Consider the following 14815-nt stretch of genomic DNA (forward strand, 5'->3'; position numbering starts at 1 on the left):
GTAACCTCCATGCAACAAAAAAAGATGGGGGAGCTTCTGCGATGCTGACACCAAAACTAGAGTCATAGATGACAGACATAGTTCCCATGCGTCGCCCTCAATGCTGCCCACATCTCTCTCCCAGACCCTTTTACATTTTAGTGTGAATGTTTTCTGTATGGCCTTAAATATACTGGAGTATGTCCTGGATATCATACCCTTTTTTTTTCTTGAGCTATTAGCGTATCATTGGGGAAGGGATGATCTGTGAGCTTGAGTGTAGATAATCTAGACTGCGAGTTTAGAGTGGGTTTCGATTGTAGGTACCTGTAAAACTAAAGCCCCATACACACGCACAGATTGTTGGCCGTAAATTGTTGGCCAACGTCCGATCTGCCGTTTGTAGGCTTGTTATGCCCCGTACACACGTGCAGATTATCTGAAGACTTTTGTCTGCAGACTTACCAAAACCATATAATATGAGGTCAAACCTAAACACTTTCAATTTGTATGCAATCCGGCAGGCCCTTGCACTACATAGAAAAGGTAAATCTGAAGACAAGTCTTCAGATAATCTGCATGTGTGTACGGGGCATTAGTATGATGCTTCCGGCAACCAACTGCAAATTTTCGGCCGAAAGAAATGTGGTGTGCAAAATTTTTGTTGACCAACAAGGAACGGCCGATTGTTCCTCAGTCAGTACAGATTTCGGCAGACAAAAATCAGATGAGCAAGACTGGGCATGCTCAGAGAAGAAAAAACACACGGAAAGTCAACCATCACATGACATCACTTCTGAAGTTGGTTTTTGTTGGCCAACAAAAGTCCAGTGCAAGTCTAGAGCACATTTCAACCAACAAACACTGGACAAAAGTTGGCCGATCTGTTGGCCAACAATCTGTGCGTCTGTACGGGGCTTTATCCCTAGGGAGTGAGAACTCGTTTTGTAAGTCTATATAAAAGATTTGAGAATATCATTTGAATATAACTGGGACATGTACCTTCTTCCAAGAGTTTCCCATTGACCAAATTAGGGATGCACCGAAATGAAAATTCTGGACCGAAACCGAAAATGCAGGATGCCCTTGGCTGAAAACCTAAACCGAAAATGACTTTTTTCCCCCAAATGATTTTAAAATAGATAGAACAGGGGTATACACCAAAAACAGGCAGGCGTACACCTGTAGCTGCCACTCGCAGTATAGTGGTTAATGTAATTACCAATGGTATTTGTATTATGCAGCATGAGGGGGTTCGTGTATTGCCACTGCTGGTCACTGATGAATTAGTGACCGACCAGTGGCAGTTAATTAACCCCTTTGTGCTGCATTAGTGCAACCAGTATCGGTGTTAATTAACACTGGTTGCACTGCTACTGGTTGCACTAATGCAGCACAAAGGGGTTATTTAACTGCCACTGGTCGGTCACTAATTGATCAGTGACCAGCAGTGGCAATACATTAACCCCCTCATGCTGCATAATACTAATACCATTGGTAAGCTCGCCTCAGCGTTCCCCCCCCCCCCCCCCCCCCTCCTGCCTCAGCTCCTCCTGTGTCCTTCCTTTCAAAAGACCCGCCTCTGGCCGGCGACCCGCCTCCCGGTGATGTCACTTACTACGATGTGCATGAATGAACTAACACACCGGGCGGGCGGGAGAGCGGCCGCTAATAGCTATAACTATGTGAGCGCTTCGCTTCCCTGTCAGCGGAGATATCCGCCTGTCCTGTACTCTGTCCAGCCATTGAATATTGACATTGTCGAATGCTTTTTCAGCATCAAGCGTTATTATGGCCGCTTGGTTATGTGGGTCAGCTTTAGTCATTTCTAGTGCTACCTTCCTGAGGTTGGAGGTGGCCGACCGTCCTTTGGTGAAGCCCGATTGGGCCGGATGTATGAGCGAAGGCAATATGGATGCCAACCTATCGGCCATAATTTTGGATAGTAGCTTGGAATCCACATTGAGAAGCAAAATTGGTCTGTATGAGCCTGGATCTGTAGGGTCCCTTCCTTTCTTATAGATAAACTTTTGATATGAGCCTGGTACCCTGTAGGTAGGTATGGGTGTCCTTGAGTGATGTGGTTAAACATTGAGAGTAATGTGGGAGCTATTGTGTCTACTGCCAATTTATAGAATTCGGGGGTGTACCCGTCCGGACCGGGTGATTTACCTCTAGATAACTGTGCAATAGCTTTCGTGACCTCTGACATGGACATAGGAGCGTTAAGGAAATCCAATTGGTCCTGTGAAACGCGGGGAAGGTCGGTTAAGGACAACCATTGCGAGGCCGTGGCCTCGTCACACGGTTCATGGCTGTAGAGTTTCTTATAAAAGGCCTCGAAGGCCTGGTTGGTTGCTGCAGGAGAGTCCGCAAGCTGGCCCTCAGCATTTTTCAGCCTAGTGTGTGGGCGTAGTATGTGTGGGCGTAAAAGTTCCTCTGCAAAGAGAGGTCAGCAATTTCCCGGGTAAAGGAATGGTATTTCCAGTCTTGGTGCGTTTTATACAATCGTTCTCTGGTCTCTGCCCACTCGTCAAAAGCAGCTTTAGCCGTACGCCACTGTTCTCTATGGAGCATAGAGTTAGACTTCTTAAGGTTAGCCTGTGCCTCCCGCAAAGAATCGCTGGCACGCATGAAGGCTGTAGCTACATTTTTTTTTTTTTGTGGTACACAGAGGCATAGGATATGATCTGACCTTAAAGCACCGCTTTACCTGCCTCCCACAGGAGTATCGGTGATGTGGACGGTGAGGCGTTATTTGCTAAAAATTCCTGCCAGGTGGTTTTGACGACAGAAGAGACCCCAGGGTCTTTGGCTAGATAGGAAGGGAACCTTCATAATTTAAGGGATGGTGTGTGAGTAAAAAGAGTGGGGGCTACTGAGATTGGCGCATGGTCAGAGATTGCTATGTCATGAATCACCGGGGAGACTGCGCAAGGGAGAAAAGTTTGATTCACAAAAATATAATCTATTCTCGTGAGTGTGTGGTGGGGGTTAGAATAGAACGAGAATTCTCTGCCATCTGGGTTATTTAAACACCCGATATCCTTGAGTCGTTTTTGGGGATGGGGCACCTGCCACATAAGATTTGTCTTCTGTGGGTTGCATAATCTAAATGAAATCTCCCGCTACCATGAGAGGGAGATGCAAATGAGGGGCCAATTTCTGTGTAAGGTCTTGGAAGAAAGTGGGGGAGGGGACATTGGGTGCATAAATCCCTGCCAGCACCCATTCCTGCCTTTCCGCAGTAAACCGTAGGATGGCCACACGGCCCTCCTCATCCAAATATAGTTGCTGAACTGTGGCTGCATAATTTTTGTGCACCAGAATTAACACCCCAGACTTGCCTTTCACCGCAGGGGACCCAAAGACGTGGCCCACCCATAGCTTTTTCATACGGTGAAAATCTCTTTCCTCTAAATGTGATTCCTGTAGGATAGCAATGTCAGCCCCCCAGGCCCTTCAGGTGCCTGAGGACCGCCATTCTCTTGTTTGGTGACCTAAGACCTTTGACATTCCACGAAATGATCTTCATGGGGGATCATAGTCAACTGATTGAGCCGTTGTTCGAGATCCAATAAAAACAGTAACATGGCAATACAGTGTGACGCACAGTAGGGAGTAACAGAACCGCTGCATACATGGTGCAATGAATACAACATTAAGTGACCGGAATCCAATACATGGGAAGGGCAACGACCCAACAGGGGTCTGGGAAAGTAAGGGTAATGAAACCAAAAAGAGTACACACTTCACTTTTTTCCTCATGCAGAAAGCAATCGGACAGACAGCGTTACCGTTAGAAGAAGATTGGCGTCTGGGGTTAGCAGTGGAAATCCGGCAGCAGCCGATGCATTGAATCAGACCAACGGTGGCCCGGAGGCTCAACAGACGTCAAAGTTCCTGATACGGCAAGGCCGTATCTGGACGGGGGAATCCTGAAGGCCTATGCATATAGATAAAGGCCCGCAGTGTAGAGAGTGAAAACATCATAATAACATGTGATCTAGCATATAGATAACTAGTCATACAACCTGAGGGAAGTATCGTATGCACAGTAGGATCGTGGGCATAGACACCATTGTCATGGTCCGCAGTAGTGGATGAGGAAAACTAAATGAGGTGCCAGCTCCTGATACTTGGCAGGCTCTGCTAGGCAAAACATGAGAGTTTCAACATCAATCTGCGGAACCTGGAGCGGGAAGATGAAGGACCATGGGTGCGCTGTTTTTTTTTGCTGGATCTCTCCTGGGGCTCCTCTGCTCCCTGGCATCCTGGGGGCGTTGAGGTGTTGGAGTGGATAAAGGATCCAATGAGATATTAAAATGCCTTTGAAGGAAATGTGGGGCTTCCTTTGGGTGCGTGAAGGATTTTTTCTCCCCTGACAGATCCGATAGGCGCAGTGTGGCGGGATATGCCAAAGTGAATTTTATGGCCTTCTGATAAAGGGCCTGGCACAGCGGCTGAAAAGCCTTTCTACGTCGGGAGACTTCCTGCGAATAGTCTGCGAAAATCAGCAGTTTATGGCCGTCAAGTTGCAATGCTTTGGAATTGCGAAACGACTTGAAAATGTTATGACAGGGCGTGGGGTGCGTCTTTCGTTAGATGGTGCACCCAGACGGTGGGCCCTTTCCACAACGCAGAGTGATGTGATCCCCAGGGCCTGAGGCAGGCCAGTCATGGCGACATCCATCAGAGTATCCACAGCATGAGACTCAGGAAGCCCAATAATCCGGAGGTTATTCCTCCTGGACCTGTTCTCCAGGTCATCTAGCTTGTCTAGGAGGTATTTTTGTGTCTGTCTGGCTTGATGATCCATGGCAAATGAGCCTTGCAGTTCAACCTCCATATCTGACATTCTATGTTCTAGCTCAGAGATTCTGTGGGAGTGTTCCCCTATATCCTTCCGCAGCTGGGCCATGCCTTGTGCTATGGCCTTATCCACCGCATCGGTTATAGTAGGCGAAAGAAGGGATGCTACAGCCTGTGCTAGAGAGGCTATTTGTGTGTCTGGTAGCAGTGAGGGGGACTGACCTGAAGGATTTGATGCGGGCGGCAGTGAGGCGTCCGCAATGTCCGCTTCCGAGGAGGCCTGAGATGGAGCCGCGGCCTTGATTTGTGGAGTGGCGGAGGAACCGCTGTGATGCAAAAAGCGATCCATCCCGCTTAGTCCCCGGGCCGATCAGAGGTGGAGCGCTGGGTCGGAGGGCTGTAAGACTGTGTAAAAGGTTTTGTAGGCAGGTAATCTGGGATCCGCGGTCCCACGCTGCCTTTTACATGGGCGCCGGAACCGGAAGTCTTTTTACCTTTTTTAATGCATTCCCTGCATTAAGGGGGAAAAAAAACAACCCACTAACGATTTCCCTTCCCTTCCTCTCTAAATACTTGCCTGAGCCTGTCAGTGATCCAGCACTGTTCCCGGCTGCAGTCTACTCTCCCCTTTCTGCCTCTTCTAACAGGGACTCCGGCAGCAACGTGAGTCATAGGCTCCTGCTGCTGTTTATCAAATCCTGTGAACAGAGAGCAGTGGGGCAAAGCAAAGTCACACTGTATGTGTGTCTATAGATGCGAACAGTGCAGCTCAGGAGTGAGCCTGCTGGTGTGCCCCCATAGCGAGCAACTTGCTATAGGAGCTCACCAAGAGGAGCATCGGCAGGAAACCCCAGAAGAGGATTTAGACTGCTCTGTACAAAACCATTGCACAGAGCAGGTAAGTATAACATGCTTACAGAAAACAGAGTTGGGTACCTGGTAACTCTTTTTCTAAGAAGTCTTCCAGGGCAGCACCTGAGAAATAGGCTTCTCCCACCTGAAACAGGAAACACATTAGTCCACCATTTTAAAAACGTCAGTCATACCTTCAGCCTCAGTAATATCAAAGTACCGAAGGACCCCCTCAGTAAGCTCTTTGAATCCTCAAAGCTCCTTTACTAATGTTGTTTAGGGCGGGGATGGATGCTGCTCTGGAAAACTTCTTAGAAAAAGTTACCAGGTACCTAACTCTGTTTTCTCTAATCGTCTTCCAGGGCAGCACCTGAGATGATGTTTCAAGCAATACTTTACTAGGGAGGGAAAAAATCTGGTCTTGGCTGGGCAGCTGGTCGATACGGTAATGCCTTGCCAAAGGTATTGAAACTCGACCATGTCGCTGCCCTGCAGATCTGCTCCGGTGTTGCCCCAGCTCTTTCTGCATTAGATGATGCCCAAGCTCTTGTTGAGTGGGCTGGGTCCGAACAGTAAATCGCCTGTAAAGGGGATGCCACATAATCTGTTTTTGGAGGTGATGTCTCCTTCCCATGACTTCAGCCACAGGCCTCTCCTGGCTGAATAAAGCCAGTGCTTCTGGCTTATGTATTCTGCTGATGCATCTGCCAGGATAGCTGCCGCTCTGGTTAGAGTGGGAATGTTTTTAACCAGTTCCTCTCTTATGGAGTCCCCCTCTAGCAGTTCTTGCAGATGTCAGCCAGACCAATAGGCTGGCTGTGCAGGTGGAGGCTACGGTTGAATTAAGATTTGCTGCTGTGGCTTCCCAGGTTCTTAGAAGTGCTTCTTTCTTTTTACCCATAGGATCACTGAGAGTTCCGGAGTCGTCAAAAGCTAAGTCAGCTTTGTTGACGATTCTGGCTAGCGAGGCATCTACCTTGGGGCATTTGGCCCAGGGTTTAGTATCCTCCTCTGTGAACGGATACCTGTGTTTAATTGCAGCTGGGGTAAAGAGCTTATTTTCCGGTTCTGTCCATTCTTCTTTTTTTAGCCAAGTTTTTTAATGTACCTGCAATGTTCTAGGATTTTTTCGGTTGTAAACCTTTTTTACATTTTATCATGTAGAGAAAGCTCTGCGATCTTTTGCTCTTTGATACGCAGTGTATCCGTAATGGCTCTCAGTAAATTATCCGTGCCTTCTGAGGGAAAAAGTTTACCCCCTGATGCTCATTCTCATAGTCCGAGCAAAGGCCCCCTTTTGTGATCGGATTCCGAGCTATCTGTCTCAGATCCTTGCTCCACCTGATCCACCTCATCCCTGCTGCATGAGGGGATGGGTGACATGCTGGTAGATGGTGTGCTGGTCTTGCTGGCGCTTGCAGGAACCTCCAGTTTTTCTATGGCCGTGTGAAGAGGACCAATTGTGCTTTTAATCTCCTTTTTGAAAGAATTAGGCATATCTATGAGAAACCCCTGTGACTCTTTGGCCACCATTTTATCGATGCATTTCTGGCATAGGGGTTTTCTCCATTCTTGAGGAAACTTGTGACGGCAAGAGGCGCATGCCTTGCTACTGGTCTTTGCCTTCTCCTCTGGGGTCTTTGTAAGTAAGCGCAAAGGACCCAGTGAGGCAGGCAGTTGCCATACGCAACACAGAAAAAGCAGTTTGTTGGTGAGGTAAAGACAGGAGGGAACTCCAGGGTGCTCTGGCTTATCTTGGAGCTGTCCTGGCCAGCAGGATCTGCAGGGCAGGGTGCGGAGGCGTCTAGTATGGTCAGTCTCAGAAAGGGAACCACAACATAGGGGCCTTTAACTGCTTCCTGCCCAGCTCCAGCCCTGCCCCCATACAAGTTGGGGGACATACCTGTATTGACCCATCCTGATGCCTATGGTCAGCTTTCCCATGTGAAGAAAGGGGTCCCCATATGTTCTGTCAGTTTCCATTTGCAATTTTCCTGTTTAAGAACCACGGCGTGGCTTTTCAGGCTGCCTGGAAGTGACATCAGTGCCAACGACTACCTTTCCCTCTTCAAAGATGGCCGCGGACCAGATTCGTGTCACCAGATGTGACGCGATGTTCCAGCCTGCCGCCATCTTGCTCCAGGAAGCGGAGTCGGCCAGCCCAAACAGGCACCCGAGGGGGGCTGTCAGCACCGCTCTCACTCGCACCTATGAGCCGGGACACCCCCATACACCCGTCAGGAGGGATAGCTGAGGCCCGGCCGGACTAAAAAGAACTCTGGGCATAACCAGGTACGGTCTTGGGGGGGATACTGCTGGCATCCTGACAGTTGAGGTGGTTGCAGACCTCTAGGGAATGCTCCCCCAGTGTGCTGCCCCTGACCTGCACTGCCCAAGGCTCACTGAGCTGGATGGGAGACTGGTAAGTGAGCCTCCTGCAAATAGCACAGAGACTGAAAAATAAACTGTTGCAGCTCTCGTGGGTCCCGAGGAAACACAATCAAACTTAGGCTGAAGGTATGACTGACTTTTTTATAATGGTGGACTGTTTTTCCTTTTTCGGGTGGGAGGAGCCTATCAGGTGCTGCCCTTGAAGACGATTAGAGAAAAACCTTTCAGCATTTAGATTCTTTTTAACATACTGTAACTTAAGGGGTTCCCTTTTTTTTTTTTTTGCTGATTTTCATCTGTTTTACCAGAGCAGGAATTTCTAATTTCATATTTGTTCTTTACAGAGCATACGAGATTGAAAAGCGTCTGAGTACTGCTGATCTCTTCAAGTTTCCAAATTTTGAGTCCATCTGTTGGTATGTGGGAAAACACTTACTGGACACATTTCGTGGTGAGTCTGCTCCCTGCTGTTATTAAATCTATCTACTACGGTCTCTGCTTCCTTTAGGTGTCTAAATACAGACTGATGTATTCAGATATGCAGCTCAATGCCAAAGCATTTTAATTCTTTCCTAAATGACAGACAAGAGGACAAATGAAGATTAAGGGTGATGTATGAATCTCTTGTAAAGCCTCAAGGTTTTTCACTTTAATGCATTCTATGTGTTAAGGTGAAAAACCTTCTGTGCTGCAGCTCCCCCCAGAGCCCCCCTTTTTCTTACCTGAGCCTGGTCTGATCCAGCAATGTGCACGAGCGCAACTGCTCTAGCTGCTGTCTCTCTCTTCATCGGACAGATTGATAACAGCATGAGCCATTGGCTCCCACTGCTGTCAATCAAATCCAGTGACACGGGGGCGGGGCAGAGTTCCGCTGTCTGTGTCAATGGATGCAACAGCGAGACTCGGCGCAAGCCCACACGGGTGCCCCCAAGGAAGGCGGCTTTCCCGGGGGCACCTGATGAGCAGGAGGGGCCTGGAGTGCCGGTAGGGCACCCCAGAAGAACAGTATCGGGGTTGAACAAAGCAGGCAAGTATAGACATTTTTGTTTTTTATTTAAAAAAAAAAAACTGGTTTACAAACCCTTTTAACCGGATGCCTGGTCTGTTTTAAAGAAATCCTTTTCTTATCACCTCCTAGAACTCTGCTTTTTTTTTTTTTTTTTTTTTTTGTACTGCCCTGTTTGGGGCAAGACAGATTATGTCACCACTCTTAAGCTTTTGTGTCAAGTAGCTTGGGGCTTGTGTTTAAGGCAGTTGTTTGAGATTATTCAGACATCATTCAGAATTAATTGAAAGGTGCATTTTTCCTGCATTTGATCTCCTTCAGACCTGCATTTGACTTCAAGTGGGTTTTGTGTCTCTACAGACTTTTTTAGGGGAATACAAGACCTGTCTGGCGTGAAAAAAAAACCCTGTGCACTAAAACCCTTAAGATGGCACCCAACATGTACATATTAAGGGGGTGGAGGAGATTTTTTTATTTTTCTACTTTTGTCAGCTATCGATCTTGCCGACCTCTACCTTGGGTCATTTCCTGACATGCAGCTCAGTGTCTGTCAGAGAAGAGATTTTTTTTCTCTTGTTCACCTCAATGCTCTTACCTAACAATTTGAGTATAAGAATGTCAGTTGATGACCTACTTCAATTACCCTAGATTGCCATGCTGGAGGTCACAATGATAAGATTATTTAATAAAGGCAGCATTTCAGTCATTCTACATTATGAATTCTAAGAGACCTTTTCCTTGTTATAACACTGTCTGTCTGGGTTTCATTCTGTTCCCACTCTTTATGTATTCAGGTCTGCGAGAGAACAGGAGGCATCCAGCTACTTACCTGCTGCATGGAGCCAAAGCACTTAATACAACCTTTAGGTCCTGGACCAAGAAAGAGGTGAGCTATTTAAGTTGTGGCGCTGATTTAATAATGTGAGAGGAAGAGCAAAGATTCAGTATTTTGTTTGATGATATATAACCTTTGTTATGTAAGGTCTGCGAACATGCGTGTCAAGTCTGCTGCCCTCCAGCTATTCATTTTAGTGTATGTGTGTTTTGTGTGCAATGTGAAGTGGTGGAGATGCACTTGCAGAGTACACAGAGCGTTCTCACTAATACTACTTTAATTCCTTTTATACGATTTAACAGTTCACATCTCATAATTTTTATTCATTTTATTTCAGTGAATTTATCAGGATGTGGTTACAGTGTTGAGATAGGATGTTTTCTCCATGACAGCTGAGGATTCTTTTACTGTTTTTTGTAAATTTCTCTGCAATATGTATTATGATGTATAGTATATCCCCAAGAGTAAATGTATTGCAGCCATTGCATTATAGAGTGCTTTCATGTTTTAATTTTGTGGTGAGTTCTGTGGATCCCATCTGCTATCATTTTGTTGTACCCTTTTGTATTATCCTGTTTTGGCACTTTGCTGCTTCTTGCTGATTATTTAATTTTTTTATTTTTTTCAAATATTTTTTTTAAGCCCCCGTTCACACTGGGGCGACCTGTCAGGCGACCTGGTCGCCTGACAGGTCGCCGTAGATCGCCTGGCATAGAGAAGCTGTGGACCCGTTGTAATAGGAGCGACACAAGTCACTCCGACTCTGAGGTCGTGGTGCGAGCAGCGCGCCGTGACCTGTGAGGTCGCCCTGGGAAGTCGGATCGCCCCAGTGTGAACGGGGCCTAACTCTGGTTTCCCAAAATGTTTTATCTGGTTTTTGGGTTTCAGGCATTAATGGATCATGAGGAGGAAATCCCAGAGACCATAGTTACTTCTCAGCTCATTAAGGATCTTGATCGGGAAATCCGGCTAATGGAGGTAAGTTGGTCGTTTTATAGAGGTTTCATACAGTGTACGTATTCAGTATAAGTTTTTTGACATTCTGTGCTTTCTATTAGGATATATTTCATCAAAACATTGAGAAGACTGGTAACCTCTTGGGTATGACGAGAAGCCCCTTGACAAGCACTTCCTCCCCCGTGAAAATGTGTTTGCTGCCCAAGGGTCCTAAGAAAAAGGGGGTCAAGACCAAAGATTTTGTGAAAAAAGGTGGAAGATGGGGCAAAGATGGGCAGGACGATGAGTTGGAGCTTGTGGATATTCAAAATCAGAGAAAGGTCTTTGTTCACAAGAAAGAAATGGTGGGCTTTACATCAAATTGCTATACGATCCTTAAAGATTACTGTATATTTAATGTGAGAGTGTTTGTTTTGTTTTCAACTTGACCATAGTTGAAAGAACATCTAGTGGCCCGAATTAAATTCATACAGTAAACAAGCAGTTCATGCCAAGGAAGAAAACGTGTGTGTGTGTGTGTGTATAACATGGAGAGCCCACGAATTCTCTAAAAGTAGGTTTTATTTAAAGGAGAACCTCTGTTCTACATACTACAGCAATAGTCCTTTAAAGCTTCCCCCTTCAGTGTCGCCCACATAGTTAAAATACTTTCAGCTCTCTCTGGCACTGCCTTTTGTATAGAAAAGCAATAGCTGAACTGTGCACAGTGACTTCATTTATTCGTATGTCTGGGTAGGGCTACACATTGAAAGAAATTTAGGGCAAAGCTGAAAATCAGTGGTACTGTGTTTTTGAAGAACAAGTTCGCTAAAACTTGTTACAGTCATTTTGACTGAAGCTTGTAATGAGGAGTGGTTATGATGAATAAGAGAAGTGTGAGTTTTGAAAAAAACAAACATGCATACCTACGTGAATGCAGTATCTGTCTCCTGTCTCCTCTGCTCTGAGAACTGAGCGACCAAAGCGCTGATCGCTCAGTTCTTGGTTCTTTTAGTGAGTAGATAGCCTGTGACTGTTAGTGGCCCTCTACTCTGCCCCTCCAGCACTCACCGGACTGCTGGGCTGTGGAGGGGGTGGGAGCGGCTGGCTCAGGCACCTGGGTGGACCCCAACATTAAAGTCAGGATCTCTCCGGAGTCTGGACTGGTTTAAGTGCTGCCGGCTTTATCCCGCTGTTGGATGAATACAGGTCATAGAAGCACACAACGAAGTGTGCTCATTTGACATACAGGAGAAGTAGGGGCAAAAGAGCTTTGGCCCTACTTCTCCCTTAACCTCCTTATTAGACTTGCTGTTCTTCCAGGAGAGATTATTGAGCACAAATCAATAATGAATCCTTTACTTCTAAATACTGTTGGCATGCACAATAGAGTGGGGACAGGCCTTTGTCATGTACTCTTCAAGTATCAGTAAGAAGACTTTGATGGGCAGAGTTGGCAGTCTTTGGCTTGCACAATAGGCCCAGTATTATAGAAAGCTAAAGGATTTTGCAAAGTTTGTAGCCTGACCTACTGAAGCTATGGCAGAATTAAAATCAAAATCCTTGAGCCTTACTCCTGTCAGGATGGGATTTTGGTAACCTTTATAGTCCATTTTGACTCCAGTTTCCAGAAGGAATTCTTTGCTGAAATGTGATAATCATGGTAGGCAATAAAGATTAGCATTTTTCTGTTTGAAGATTAAATTCTGTATCAACCGCAGATAACCACAAATGACCAATCAGTTATTGTAGCAGTTATCACATTTAATTTGGACAGCAGTTACTTAACCACTTTACTTTAGATGTACTGCGGCAGGCTAGCTCTCCTAGGCAAAGTCCCGTACATGTACGGCGCTCGCCTGGGAGTAGCTTGGGGCGAGTGTGTGCCGCCGGCAGCACTCTCGCCCCCGCTCGTCAGCGGGAAAGCTGGCACGAGTGTCGGGCGCCTCCAATGGCCGCCGGCCATTTGCGATCTCTCCCAGCTGACAGAAGGACAGACGGCTGATGTAAACACAGCTGTCTGTCCTTCTCCCTGAGATGATCAGAGACCATGCGATCCTGATATATAGGATCATATCTCTCTATATGGTCATTTCACAAGCCCAACCCCCACCCACAGTTAGAATTACTCCCCTAGGCTTACATTTAACCCCTTGATCACCCACAGGGTTAACCCCTTCCCTGCCAGTGTCATTATTACAGTAACGGTGCATATTTTTAGCACTGATTACTGTAGCAATGTCACTGGTCCCTCCAAAAGTGTCAGGTCTTGTTGTTCTCACAATATTAAGCTCTTCCCTGTAGTATCTATAATTTTTAAACTACAACCGTTTGAAGATGGCAACCGCCAGTGAAGTGAGCAAGTTGGAGCAGTTTGTTTTTTAACCACTTTTCTCTGCCCTTGCTGTAGAGTGAGTTGCCATAGGAACCACCACACAAACTGCTGCCACTCCCACACACACATATTTACTCTGCCCACTCCACCTGGAGAGTGGCGGCAAGAACACTTCACACAATTTGCCTGGAAATTGTACGTTTTCTAGTTCACGAATACAATGCTTAAGGTGTAGTTCTGGGTTATCGCAAACTAATCTTAAAACTGCTCCCAACTACCCTTTTGCCACCAATACTAACTAACATGTAGAGAAAAGATGCATATATTTGCATGGCGCTCCCATCCAGTCATGTGATCTCTCCTGTGTCAGCAAGTGCCAACTACGGAGGAGAGTAGAGAGCACTCCTCAATGGCTGGAATGCCTGAGTGGTGATTTCACCCACAGGTTTACTATGGTCTATCCATTGTCGGCGGTTCCTTGTCTCCCCTGAAGCCACCGTTAGCTGATACAGGGGTGCCGGTCATCTCACCGGACAGAAGCGCCCTGCAAATAAGTGAGTATATGCATCTTTGTTCTACAGGTTAGTTAATATAGATGGTAGAAATGGGCAGTGTTAAAACTGGTTAGTGTTAGCCCAGAATTCTGCAAATGAATTTGTACTGGTAGCCCCTGCCTGTATCTAATGTATTGGAATTCTATGGTCTAGTTGCTAACAAATCTCCCCTAATTCTTGTAGGCTGGCTAAGCCCTTAAAAAGTAATTCAAATTGAAATGTGTGTGCCCCCGTCACCATTTTTTTATTTTTTTTTTTTTTCCCTAACTCATTTGCCTATCTTTGAATACAGGTGGATGATGATGATGATATTTTAGATGAAATTGATGAGAAGCCTGATGGCTGTCTACTGGATTCAGAATTGTCAGACAGTAAACTGCAATTAGTTTTGGCCAATGGTAATCTAAGGTGAGTGATTTTTTTTTTTTTTTTTTTTTGTCTGCTGAAGAATAATTCCCCTTAAAACTGTGAAAATGTAGTTTAGTTGCAAAAAGCATTTAGCTGTCCAGGAAACAGATCAACATTGTGCACTCATGAAGCGCGTTTAGTGATTTAAAGCACAGCGCTTATTTATATCTGTTGTGTAAAAGAAGGTTGTTGGAAGGGTCAGGCTTTATCTGAGATCAGCTGTGCTGAGACAGATTAGTTGGTAAGGGCATTTCTGCTATAGTCCCATGTTCCATTTTGAGTTTAGAGTTACAGTAGGTAACAGGAGGGTAGTTTACCAAGCAAAATAAAGTTTTCAATCTGAATCTTAAAAAGAAAATATACAGTGGATATTAAAAGTCTACACACCCCTTTTTAAAATGTCAGGATTCTGTGATGTAAAAAAAATGAGACCAAGATAAATAATTTTAGAACTTTTTCCACCTTTATTGTGATCTATAGACTGTACAACTCAGTTGAACAAACTGAAATCTTTTAGGTGGAGGGCAGTAAAAATAAAAACTAAAATATGTTTGCATAAAGTGTGCACACCCTTAAACTAATACTTTGTTGAAGCACCTTTTAATTTATTACTGCACTCAGTCTTTTTGGGAATGAGTGAGCATGGCACATCTTGACTTGGCAATATTTGCCCACTCTTCTTTGCAAAAACACTCCAAATCTGTCAG

The 14815-nt window shown here is 45.7% G+C and overlaps 1 protein-coding gene across 1 annotated transcript in view; it reads left to right on the forward strand.

Moving 5' to 3' along the window:
- The window catches only part of PHF8 (PHD finger protein 8), a 113949-nt gene that overhangs the window by 13606 nt on the left and 85528 nt on the right, over positions 1–14815 (forward strand). The window contains exons 9-13 of the mRNA XM_082263831.1: positions 8379–8485; positions 9835–9926; positions 10764–10853; positions 10934–11176; positions 13993–14108. Coding sequence (XP_082119957.1) covers positions 8379–8485; positions 9835–9926; positions 10764–10853; positions 10934–11176; positions 13993–14108 — 648 coding nt within the window. The remainder of the gene's footprint in view (positions 1–8378; positions 8486–9834; positions 9927–10763; positions 10854–10933; positions 11177–13992; positions 14109–14815) is intronic.

Source organism: Pelophylax lessonae (genome assembly GCF_965119305.1).
Source record: "Pelophylax lessonae genome assembly, chromosome: 7".
Classification (NCBI taxonomy): domain Eukaryota; kingdom Metazoa; phylum Chordata; class Amphibia; order Anura; family Ranidae; genus Pelophylax; species Pelophylax lessonae.